Genomic DNA, 12,550 nt, shown 5'->3' on the forward strand with positions numbered 1-12,550 from the left:
CCTTTTAAGGAGAAAGGCAGGGTAAAAATATTTTTAATTAATTAATTATGCAGATTTTAAGTTGAAATATCTGTTGTAGAAATTAGATTTTTTAAAAAACTTCTATATTTACTTTTTTAGAGATAGAAATGACTATTAGAGATGTACTGTTCTTTTTATTTTTACTCCAAATTCCAGAATTCACCAAGAATACCCATGCAGAAGCACAATACCTGCAAACACATATCTGCAGGCACTTACATTTCATTCACTTGGAGAAGGCTGAGGTTGCCTTCTAGACCTTATTTCCTGCTGCAGTGCTTCCTGGGCATTTTTGTCTTGTTGTCTTTTATGTTCTTATAAAGGGTGCCTCCTGAAGAGCTACAGTACTGTCTTGGGAAGCATTGCAGCAACTTCCCCCCAGAAAGCAGTACAAAAAGAAATAAGGTCCAGGAGAAGATCTAGAAGGAGGGCTCAGTGTTCTAGATGAATAAAATTAAGGTGTCTGCAAGTGAGTGTTGTCTATAATTTCCAAGCAGGTATTGCTAAGTGATTTTAAAATTATAATATCATCAGATGTGAGTCATTTATATAACCCTTCGATGCCTTTTGCTACATCATATTACTTTCAGTTTACAAGTTGTCTTCTAGTATTGTTCGTACTTGTTTGATTATGACAGTGTGTATCTTAAGTGTTTCATAGTATATATGCCCCCTTTTAAAAAACACTGGGAAAATGGCATAAGAGTATCAGTTTCCCACTGCAAAGTACAACATGGTGCTTTCCTGATAATGAAGGATATTTGTTGCCTTGTAGTTCATAAAAACTATGAAGCATAAAATATGACTGGAAGTAATAAAAACCGAAGTCTGGTGGATTGTTCTATTCGTCCATGTACTTCAGGAGTGAGGAACATGTGCCTATTTAAAGCATGGGACTGCAAATCACAAGGTTCCTCATTATGAACTGTGCTGGCTAGGGTTGAGGATGTTCTTAGAATGCAACTCTCCTGTGTTGAGAGTATTCCTACAGAAGAACACCTGATGCCTCCAGAAAGCCCACAATTAAGGACCAAAGGCCTTTCCCATTAGTGCTCCCAAGCAATTGGAAGTCAGAGGCATGCTGGCTCTGGACATGGAAGATCAATATAGCCAGCATAGCTGGTAGATATTGGCAGATTTGTCTTCCATGAATTCGTATAATCATCATTTATAGCCACGCAGACTGATAGCCAACCCCACATCCTGTTGGGTCATGTTTCATAAAACTGCCATCTCACAAAAGGCTCAAGGGATAGAATAGCCATTATCATATTGCCCCATACCATGTGTGCAGTATGTTGTGTGTGCGGTGGATTCTTTTGGAGCTTGTAGAAGGAGATATTTAGTACTTCCCCACACAAGTGTAAGCCCCATTGGGAGCTTTCTGGGCAGAGCATTGCATTCTACCTGCAGTGAACAGAATACTGGCTGAAGACATGGATACCTGTGTGTTCCCCACTAGATGGATCTGTGCAACTTGGGATCAGAGTCAGATTTGTCAGAAAGTGAAACTTATAATTTGCCTGGATGGAATATCCAGGTTTAAATCTCCATGGAACCATGAAGCGTATAGGGCAACCTTGAACCAATCATTGTGTCTCAACCTAAACTAACTTACAAGATTGCTGTGAAAGTAAAATGTAAGAGGAAAAAGATAAGAAGCATGTGTAGCACCTTGAGCTTCTTCTAGTTGAATTGTGGGATAATTGGTAAATAAATTGAATGAGCTCCTCAGGTGAAATATGCGGTTTAAGTGAAATCATACATCACCTTTCTCTGAACTTTTCTTTTCAGTACTGTGTAAACTAATCTCAGTCTAAAATCCAATAGTCACAGCTAGAGTAGGCCTATTGAATCAATGGAATTTACGGAGGAATTGACTCACCAACAGGCTTCCTCTAGTTGTAACTAACAACTGGGTTTCAGCCACTGTGTGAGTCTTTTCTTGTCCCTGCATATAGTTATCATGACTAATGCATTTAATCCTTATTTTAATGTCCTGCTGTTAAAACAGTAATTTTCATCATAATCATTCTGTTAAAGAAATAGATAACTTTTTTTAAATGTACCTTTAGTTCAAGTAATAATTTTAGATAGATTTTTTTCCCTTCCTAGATCTAAATACATTGGAATGGAGCCAAGAAAATCTTATTGCTCTTGCTCTAGAATCAGCTGTACACATTTGGGATGGAGAAAGGAACCAAAACGTTGCAAGCATAGATTTATCTGCCACTTCCAAATATATCGCTTCTGTAGCATGGATGAGAGAAAACACTTATCTTGCATTGGGCACTAGTGATGGAGAAGTGCAGGTACTGGGTAACTAATTTTATAGTCTCATTTTAAAATAACACATATACTGACATCTCATGCTGTACTTCAACTAATAAAAATGCATGAATAATTATTTTGTTTGAACCTATGATCTTGAGCTGGCTGTCGTTGCACTTGTAATTGGCTTAGTTGTGACACACTTCTTGCTTGGCATGTGAGGAGGAATGGCTTTAGGTCTTACAGAGGGTCTTGCAATGAGGAATAAAATGTCCGTAGCATGGAGAAAAGCTGTAGCTTTATAGCAGAGTTTATATATTGCAAGTTCTAGTTCCAGTCCCTGAACTCTTTATGTAAGGCTGGGAATGACTCCTGTCTGAAGCTACAGAGTTCCAGATGTTCTAGGCAAAAACAGCAGTCTTGCTCAGTGTAATTCAGATTCTTAAGTTAGAATGCAGCAGCAGCAACAAATGGAAACACTATTTACTTGTTCATGGCATTTACCATTTCTTTTTAAGATGAGTGTTATTTCATTTTATTTTAATATTGTAATCTATTGTGACTTTAGTTGTGTAAGGGTACAGCTATGTTTGCAGCAGGGAGCAAGCTAACTTTGGAACAGTTGGGCTTGATTAGAGCGATCCACTAAAGCCTGGTGGTTTACACAAGAATTACTTCTGCCAATATCATGAAGTGGCTTAATAAGCGAGCCACTTCAGGATACTGGCAAATTGATCACTTCCTCTGCTCCTTGGCAGAGGGCAGGGGAAGTGATTTTTTTATGGTATAGACTGGATTATTTCTGATGCACTGCATCATTTATAGAAAACAATTACTGTACAAAATCTGTTCTTTGCCTTCTCCCAAAGTGTCACTTGAGAGTTAAGTGTGCAGCTTAAGCCCCTGGGCATAAAAAATAATAATAATCAAAAGGAACCATATTGGCATAGGCAGGCTGCCAGACACCAGCAAAAATAATCCAAGGAAATGTAGGGTGGGAATCAAGGAAAAAAAGCAAGAAAAGGGGCAAGAAAAAAAGGCAAAAAAGGAGGAAAGGATCCAAGATGGAGGGCAAGCAGGAGGGCCACCACACAATGATCCCACAAAGAACAACTTGTGCACTGCTTAGTCCCCACTGGATTCTAGGCCTTTCTACAGATTAAAAGTTCCCACTCCCCGCATATGTTCTGGTTGGCTGCTGACAGCTTTACAAACTCTAAATTCCTACTCCGATCCAGAAATTTTGATTGGCTGCTTACAGCCAATCAATGAAAAATGTCTCCGGCAGTTTGACTTATGAAGGGCACCAAAACATTGAGTAAAAGAGGTAACACGAAAAACATATAATGTTGGTGGGCCTCTCTTTCATGAACACAAAACATTTGTGTTTGAGAAGATACTCAGTGGAAGAGTATGAATTACAAGAAATAAATCCTCTTTCACGCTTGGGGTCTTTCATTAAAACACATATGGCTCATCCCTAGAAGACAGACAAGGGTTAGGGAGAGATTGTTTTGTATCTGCTGCATAGATTGATAATGTCTCATATTGTTTTAACTGTTCCTCAGTTCAAATAAAATTAGTGTTTAATCTTCATCCAGCCAGATAAATAAATTTGCACTGAGTGACTTCTGGAGGATTTTCTGACCTCAATGGAATCTAGTGTATTGAGGGTTAGCAGAACATACCTCTGCTGTCATAGTGGAGACAGCCTAATGACAACCAGAATATACCATTGCTCATTCTTGGCCTTGTGACTTGCTGAAAATGGAGCAGGTGTTACCCTGTTTCCCCGAAAATAAGACCTAATCTAAAAATAAGCCCTAGTATGATTTTTTCAGGATGCTCGTAATATACCCCCAAAATATTTAAGTGAAACCCCACCCTCCACCCTTGTGCAGCAACCAGAAGAAGATGACATTATTGTATTTGAATAAATGTAGATTGTTGTACATTAAAAAATTAGAACATCCCCTGAAAATGAGCCCTAATGAGTTTTTTGGAGCAGAAATTAGTATAAGACCCTGTCTTATTTTGGGGGGAACATGGTCTTTTGTCCCAGTAAACCATAATGGCTGAGGCAAAAGATTTACCTCATTGGCAGTATGCCATAGATACACAGGAACTGTTTCTGTACCCATTTTTTTGCCTATAAAAAAGCTGCATATGGCAAGTAACTGTAACGTGAGCACACTGTTTACAATTCTCCAAGCGACTATGGTGTAAAAAGTCTGTCTTGTGGGTATGGTTTTGTGTGAATTCTGCTACAGATGATGATTCTGGGACTAGCGTGTCCCATCTACCTGGATAAGGATTAAGCTAACATGTTCATCTCCCCATCAATCTTTCAAGCAATATTTCTTGTGAACAATCATATTAGTTGACATCAAGCTGAAATTAAAGATGGGCCAGTGGGCATACAATTATTGTTTTGACAATTATTTTTATTATTTTGGTCAGCTGTGGGACATTGAAACTCAGACAAGGGTGAGACGTATATTTGGTCATATGTCTGTAATTGGAGCCATGAGTTGGAATGGATATGTACTTAGCAGGTGAGCAACAAAATAGTTAATGTGTCATGTTCCATTTGAATATGGGAGAAGACACTACGCAGAGTGGTCTTCAACTGACAATTGTTTATTAACATCTCCCAGAGCATAAAGCAAGATAGAGGGGCAAACTAATGGCTGGGGAGGGGAAGCAAAACAAAATTCAAGGAAACAAGGGCCTGTCCAATGGATGAACCAAATTCTAGGCTTAATCAGAGTGGCATGTCTTCCTCCCTATTCATTTCTCAATCTCTTTTGTGATATTTACAGGTTGTGAAAGGACAGGTTTTAACCACAATTTTTGCAGTTCATGGTGAAAGAAATAACAAAAGAGGGTGAGGGAGGTATAAACAGGCAAGCAATGTGTAATTATCTCTTGTGCTTGCTACCATTCAGATGTGTTGAAAAAACAGCCCTGACAGTTGCTTTGTGCTTGGGTAAGAGGTGGTTAACTGCTGAAAAAAGGACCCTGCTTTTGGGATTTTCCGTTGCTTAGTGTCACTTTGTGAATGGTAGTAGTATCCTATAGACTAGCCATTCTCATCCTTTTTTGGCCATGGCCCTTTTAGGATCTCTTCTCCTGTGAAACAAGGATATAACAAGAACAGATGAATAGAAAATCTCCTTCTCACATTTTCTGTGTCTGTCCCCCTTCAAATGTGCCCCCGTTGAGAATGGTTGCTGTACACCATCTTGACTGCTGCTATTGATGATGTCAACATTCAGGCTGCCCTTTGCTATGTAAAGTTTGGCATCCTTTTGCCTGCTGGCTGCATGGGCACTATATTGTGCAGCAATATTAGGCCATTTCCTGACTTTTTGGATTGTGGGTACAGAAGCACAATATTGCACATTCATAAACTAGAGGTTTTTTTTTTTAAAGAACTGACTTATTTTAAAGAATGATTCATATATGAAAATGCCATATATTACATTATATTTTGTATCAAATACCATGCCTTGAGTTAGGTTTGTACACAGTTTTGTTTGGCAGAAGGAGTCCCAACAGTCCGCAAGTCCTACATTACTTTGGAGAAAAGTAAACCAAGAACTAGACAGTTACAGGGCAGTGGGTGACATTTCCTGTTATTACAGTGCCAAGGGAAAGGGCTGCCTTGATCGCTGCAGGTGGTTATTTTCCATTTGTCTTCATCTGAGTCCACGTACAATTAAGTCCTCGGGTGACTCTTAGCATTAGTATCATTTTCTACTTTGGTTTGGGCTTTTACTGTGTAAATTTCAGATGCTGCTGAAGCCTACTATGGAAAGATTTGTGTGAACAGAAAATGGTGATCTCTTATTTTTTCTGGGTCAGTTGGAAATGTGAAATTCTTAATAACCCATCTGTTCTCATTATCACTTGCCTGTTTTCCCAAAGTTTTCCTTTCTTGCTTCTTTTTCACAAAGTCTTGGTTCTGTCCCGTTTGTGCTGCCCCTAAAGCAGTGGTCACCAACCTTGGGCCTCCAGATGTTCTTGGACTACAACTCCCAGAAGCCTTCACCACCACCTCTACTGGCTAGGATTTCTGGGAATTGAAGTCCAAGAACATCTGGAGGCCCAAGGTTGGGGACCACTGCCCTAAAGAACAGAATGAAGATGGTACAATGCAGAACGCCTCCATAAATAGTAAGGCCAGAAACTTAATAGCATGAACTGTGTACACATTCAAGCAGGCTGTCCATCATGAACAGCAGATATTGTATTGCAGAGTAGGCCCCCAGAGGGCATGAAACCACTTGCAGAACTACCATCATGCACAGATTTTTCAACAGAGTTGTGTCTTTTTTTAAATTGAATATACATCCACTGTGCCTTTTCAGCTTCTACCAGTTCTTTGGTACTTCCCCCCCTGATTAATGTGAGACAAAGCCACTTTTTTTAAAAAACGAGAACTCCAGGTGTCCCGGAGGAATGACCAGGAATGCTGGTCATTGTCATTGGGAAAAAAAAAGAAATTTTGCAGAGTACAAGGTACAACTGCAAATGTATTTATCTAATTTTTATTTATATTTCTATACAGCCTTTTTGAGATCCATGAGAAGATTTAACATATAAAACAATAATCAGAATAAAAGATAATAAAACAATAAAAGAACTGTAGTAATAGTTTAAAAGTGTAGTTTTACAGATGTGTTCTTACCCTCTTTTTACATGAGGAGAATGTGGGGACCAGTCACACCCTGCATTCCACAGCAGGGGAGCAATGCAGGAAAAGGCCCACACCAATACTGATCAGATATACCTGTACAAGTAGGTATTCTGGATAGTTCAATGTTTCAGGTTTCTGGATATGGAGCCAGAGGTTGGGAATATGGTTCCCCATTCTGTCCTGTTGACAAGGGTTGATGCTTTATAGCAGTGGTCCCCAACCTTGGGCCTCCAGATATTCTTGGACTTCAACTCCCAGAAATCCTGGCCAGCAGAGGTGGTGGTGAAGGCTTCTGGGAGTTATAGTCCAAGAACATCTGGAGGCCCAAGGTTGGGGACCACTGCTTTATAGGGTCCCTTCCAGCTCTGCAGTTTGGTTATTCTTCATTCTTCTTATTTCTTCAAAGGGTCTTTCTGCTGATCTTAATAACCAAGTAGATTCATATTGAAACTGGCAGTCCCATCAATAGTCAGACGCTGGGTAGTTTAGATCTTTAAAAACTGAAACCAACGCGTTCAGCTAAGGCTAAACAGTTAGCAACCAGGCCTGGTGTTTCAGTATTGGAGTGACGTGCTTGTGATATCCTACACTGTTAAGCAGCCCAACTGACACATTTGTACCAATGGAATGAAAATTACTAATTCCAGTTATTTGCATTCAAGAATACTCTGACATTTTCTGCATTTCTGATATCCAGATTATGAAGTTCATTGACCTTAAGTAGTGTTGTTTCTTATTGTCCACAGTGGCTCAAGGCTAGGATATATTCATCATCACGACATTCGAGCAGCTCAGCATCTCATCGGGAAGGTTCAGCAAAGCAAACAGAGTGTCTGTAGTTTGCAGTGGTCTCCGGACTATAAACTGCTGGCTTGTGGTTCTAATGATGGCCTGATAAATATTTGGTCTAATGATCTAGGTGGGACTGTACAGTGTACACCACTGCTTACCTTATTCCACTCCTCAGCTATAAAGGTAGGATGAAAAGGGAGCCTTCCAATTTAATTTGCACATTTAAGATGTGTAGTTCTGTCAGAGTTTATGCCACTGCTGAATTACAGTCCACCAGAAAGTACACTAGGAGTTGGTGCTGTTTTCTTGTTTACAATTTTTCTATTATAACCAAGTAATGTTTTGTTACAGTCAAAGACCAGCACTTCTGACAGTCAAAATTATCTCTGAGTTGCTGGCGTAGTTGCCAAAGCAGGAGAGAATGGTCACTTTGAAGTCATGCCAACACTGCTTTCCCCCTCATTAGGCCATGAAGTGGTGTCCGTGGCAGCCTGCGCTCATTGCCACAGGAGGTGGAATGAACGACAGATTTTTACGTGTTTGGAACATAAGCAACACGACGAACTTTGAAATTGCTGATACAAAATCTCAGGTAAAAGCATAATCTGTCTGCTCAACATTCTTTAGTTTTCTTGGCATGGTATTTCCATGTCCACAAGAGTTCCAGCTTGTCCTAAAAGACTGAAATCTGCTTGCAGTTCAAAGACCCAGCTAAAGTAAAGGAGAGATCAGGACACTGTGTGAACATTGCAAGAAGATAGTACTGTATATACTGGGAGCGTCCTATGTGTAAATTGTTATGAAATGAATCATCTCGTACCCATCAGTTTTTCTGATTAGCTTCATACGTGAAGGATGACACATGTTGAACTGCTTGAAAGTCTTATACATTTAGTCCATTTAGTTGAACAATTAAAAGTTTCATTATCTTTTGGAGCAACTATGGTTGATTTCTGGATCTCTTGGTTTGATGATGGCTCCTTCGTCACCCATGTGTCCTGGGCTGCAGCATGTTGAAGCCCCTTGCATTTCATATCATTCACACAACTACCTCCAATCAGATTTTCTTGGCTTGCTTTCCTCATTCCTTCCCTCCCTTTTGTGTATTTTAATAACCCTGGAACAACTGTGGTTGAGTGTGGAACTGCAGATTCACTGTAATGGAATCAGCCTCCACTTTCTAGCCTTCCATACTGATGTTTCCCTGTTCTTTGCCCCTCAGAGCATGAGGCATTGAACATGTGTCATGCCATCTTTAAATCAATGCAACACAACGTGAACTTATTATACATATATGTGTATAACAAAGTTTTTTTAAAAAAAAAGCAAAATGGCTTCAGCATGGGGCTAGGCTGTGCACAGCAGTTGCAGGGACAGAATGCTCAGCCCTGGGAATGCTGGTGCATGAGGGCAAATGGGTCATTGTTTTCCCTTAGCTCAGAGGTGGCCTATCTGTGGCGAGTGGAAGCTGGGGACTCCAATGTTGTAGGGGCTGTAAATCCATTCATGGTTTTAGTCTGAACTTTAAAGGAGTGATACATTATTTTGAACCTATTTTAAGGATAGGGTTCAGCACCTTAGGGAGCCCCAGTAAAGTTCTAACTAAAACTCAGAGTGGATTCACAATTCCTGCAGAATCACAGACAATAGTATCTGTTACATACAGCACTGATGGTACCTGTCTGTCATGGGTTTGGAGGGAAAGTTCCATCCTATGGGGAGTGGAAGGCGGGACATCAGGAGGAGGGGCTGTACTGTATATATATGTGGAGCTTGTGTGGAGAAGTTAGGAGAAGCTGGAGTGGGAGTCTGTGTGTCAGACAGGGTACAACTGTGTGTCAGTCAGTACCTACCTGATAGGTTCAGGTTTCTTTATAGGTAGCCAGAACTGATAGGTTCAGGGTCTGTGCTTTACTTTAAAGTGTTCTGTGTGAACCAAACTATTATATGTATATGATTGAGACTACGCCACGTTACAGTATCTTATTTACTTGATCTTTTTATTTACCCTGTTTGTTATTTAAATAAACCTTGTTCTTTTATTTGTTAAAATCCATTCCTGGTCTGTGTGACTCCTTATAGGGAATGGTTGGTGGCAGCTTAATTAGAGTGTGGCATACTCCAGTAGGTCTGGGGTTGTCACATTGATTGGTGTCCAGCGTGTGGGATACGACTGATCCAGTTGTCCAGTGGTCCAGCAAAGCCTTGGCAAGTGTGCCCAGAGCAAGGGGGGTCTAGTCAGGGACAATCTGAGGGCGCGTAGGTAATCTTCTAGGCTTACCTCACGGGGAGGTGAGCTAGTGGAAGAACGTGCACACTCAGATTGGGGACTAGATTAGGGAGCTCTGAGGCAACCTGTTTTGGCGGGAAAAGGCTGAGGCAAAGCTGTGTGAAGTAACAGTGATCTAGCCTGTCTGCTGAGAGGCCTAGCAGAGGGGGTGGATTCTGCCTGGCAACAGTTGCAAGTTAGTGCTGAAGGAACAGCAGCAATCTATAGAAGGCTGTTTCTGAGGCAAAAGGAAAAAAGTTGTCGCTTTATTTTGAGGCTTGACTTTTGAAGGCAGCCTGTTCTGGGGGGGGGATTATGCCCTTGACTCGAAGCCAAATGGCCGAAATGGGTGAAGTGAGAGAACCACAGGTAGACCAAGGTTCTGAGGAGGAATTTGGCTCAGTGCAGGATGAGAACACAGGAGAACAGACCTCAGAACTCAGAAAAATGGTCCTAGCCCAACAGCATGAACTGAGGATGAGGGAAATAGAAAGGGAAGAGAAACAAAGGCAATTTGAAATGGAGGAAAGGGAGAAACAGAGAAAATTTGGGATGGAAAGGGAAGAGAAACAGGAAAGGGAAAGGGAGAAGCAGAGACAATTTGAAATGGAATTGGAGAGAGAGAAAATTGCTCTGGAAAAAGAAAGGATGGCGTTTGAGTTAAGAAAATTGGAAATGATGAATCAGAACAATAATAACAATAGAGATTCTGAGGTGGGCCAATTGTCTAAAACTGACTTGAAGAAATTCCCTGTGTACCACAAGGGAGATTGCCCTGAGGTGTTCTTTTCCCTCGTGGAAAGAGCGTTTGTGGACTTCTCAGTAAGGGAAACTGAGAAGATGACCATTATGCGATCTTTAATCAGTGGCAGCCTGGCAGAAGTCTATGCAGAGATGCCAGTGGAACTGATGAAAGACTCCGCTGAGTTTAAAAAACTGGTGTTTGCCAGACATGGGATAAATGCGGAACAGCTGAGGCAAAGATTCAGGTCACTCACAAAGAAACCAGAGCAGACTTTTACCCAAGTGGGGGCCCAACTGGTGAGGTTGCTAGAGAAATGGCTGTCTCAGGAGGGGACAGAGACCTTCCAGCAGCTCAAAGACCTGATAGCGCTGGAACAGTTTTATTCAGTCCTGCATGGGGAACTGAAGTTCCAGGTGAGGGAGAGGAAACCGAAATCTGTGACAGAGGCGGCAGAGATCGCAGATTTTATTTACCAAATAAGAAAGCCCTTAGGTGCTGAGGGGAAATCTGTAGGTAAACCCAAAGAAACCTACAGCAAGTACTCTCAGGGACCAGGGAAAAACCAGCAAGGGGGAGGGGCCCATGTTGAAGGGAAGCCCTCAGACAAGAAACCACAAAGACCTCAGATTTTGGAGGGAAAACCAAAACCAGATGAGAAAGACTCAAAATACAGCAGAAAATGTTATTTCTGTCAAGGAAAGGGCCATCTAATCTCAGAGTGTGAGAAATTAAAGCAGCTAAAGGGAAATTTGCCTCATGATTTGAGTGGAACCAAGCCAAAAGCTGTGTTCTGTATCCAGACAGAGCAAAGCTCCTTGCCATTGAGGGAGCCTGTTACCATGGCTACTCAATCTGGAACAGTTACATCTGCTGATCAGGCTGGGGAAAATGGTCCTCTTGTGGAGGTCAAGCGCTGCTTACTAGTGAGAACAGATTCACAATTGTTTGAGACCGCAGGCGTGGACGTAGGAATACTTGACCATCAGTATAGGGGGCTAAGGGATACTTGTTCCCAGGTGACCCTGTGCCATCCAGACATTATTCCTAGGGAGTATATAATCCCAAATGAGAGCATGAAGGTGGCAGGGATTGAGGGACAGGTGATCTCACTGCCAGTAGCTGAGGTACCTGTGAGCTTTCAAGGCTGGAGGGGAGTTTGGCGGCTAGCGATTTCATCGACTCTGCCAGCAGCCGTGCTCGTGGGAAATGACCTGGCTGAACATGTGAAACGGGTGCTAGTGATTACACGTTCACAAGCTACCACGGGGACAGTTCAGGGGGGTACTGAAGAGCCCGAGATGGACGCAGATGAGGGGAGCTCCGAAGCTGTGGTGGAAACCTTAACCACAGACAGCAAATTTGGCCAAGAGCAAAAGGCAGATGCCACTCTCCAAAAGTGTTTTGAACAGGTGACAGACACCCAGCTAACACCTGAAACCACAGCGAGATTTCGTGAGAAAAAGGGAATTTTATATAGAGAGACACTGATGAATATCTCAAAAGGGGGAGATGGGATCAGAAGTCAGCTAGTGGTACCTGAAAAGTACCGCCCCATGATCTTACAAAGGGGGCACTCTGACATGTTTGCTGCGCACTTAGGGGTGAACAAAACACAGCAGAGAATCACACAAAATTTTTACTGGCCTGAAATAGGGAAGCAGATCAAGGAGTTCTGTAAACAATGTGATGTGTGTCAGAGGCAGGGGAATAACCGTGACAGGACCAAAGCGAAGTTGTGCCCTTTGCCTGT

General features: G+C 41.6%; 1 protein-coding gene across 2 annotated transcripts in view; it reads left to right on the forward strand.

Annotated features, from left to right (window-relative positions):
• CDC20B (cell division cycle 20B) overlaps nt 1-12,550 on the forward strand; it is a 49,013-nt gene that overhangs the window by 22,615 nt on the left and 13,848 nt on the right. For both annotated transcript variants that reach the window (XM_078384432.1, XM_072992764.2), the window contains exons 6-9: nt 2,137-2,333; nt 4,753-4,847; nt 7,741-7,969; nt 8,253-8,378. In XM_078384432.1, coding sequence (XP_078240558.1) covers nt 2,137-2,333; nt 4,753-4,847; nt 7,741-7,969; nt 8,253-8,378 — 647 coding nt within the window. The remainder of the gene's footprint in view (nt 1-2,136; nt 2,334-4,752; nt 4,848-7,740; nt 7,970-8,252; nt 8,379-12,550) is intronic.

The sequence above is a fragment of the Pogona vitticeps genome, chromosome 2 (assembly GCF_051106095.1).
Source record: "Pogona vitticeps strain Pit_001003342236 chromosome 2, PviZW2.1, whole genome shotgun sequence".
NCBI classification, from domain to species: Eukaryota; Metazoa; Chordata; class Lepidosauria; order Squamata; family Agamidae; genus Pogona; species Pogona vitticeps.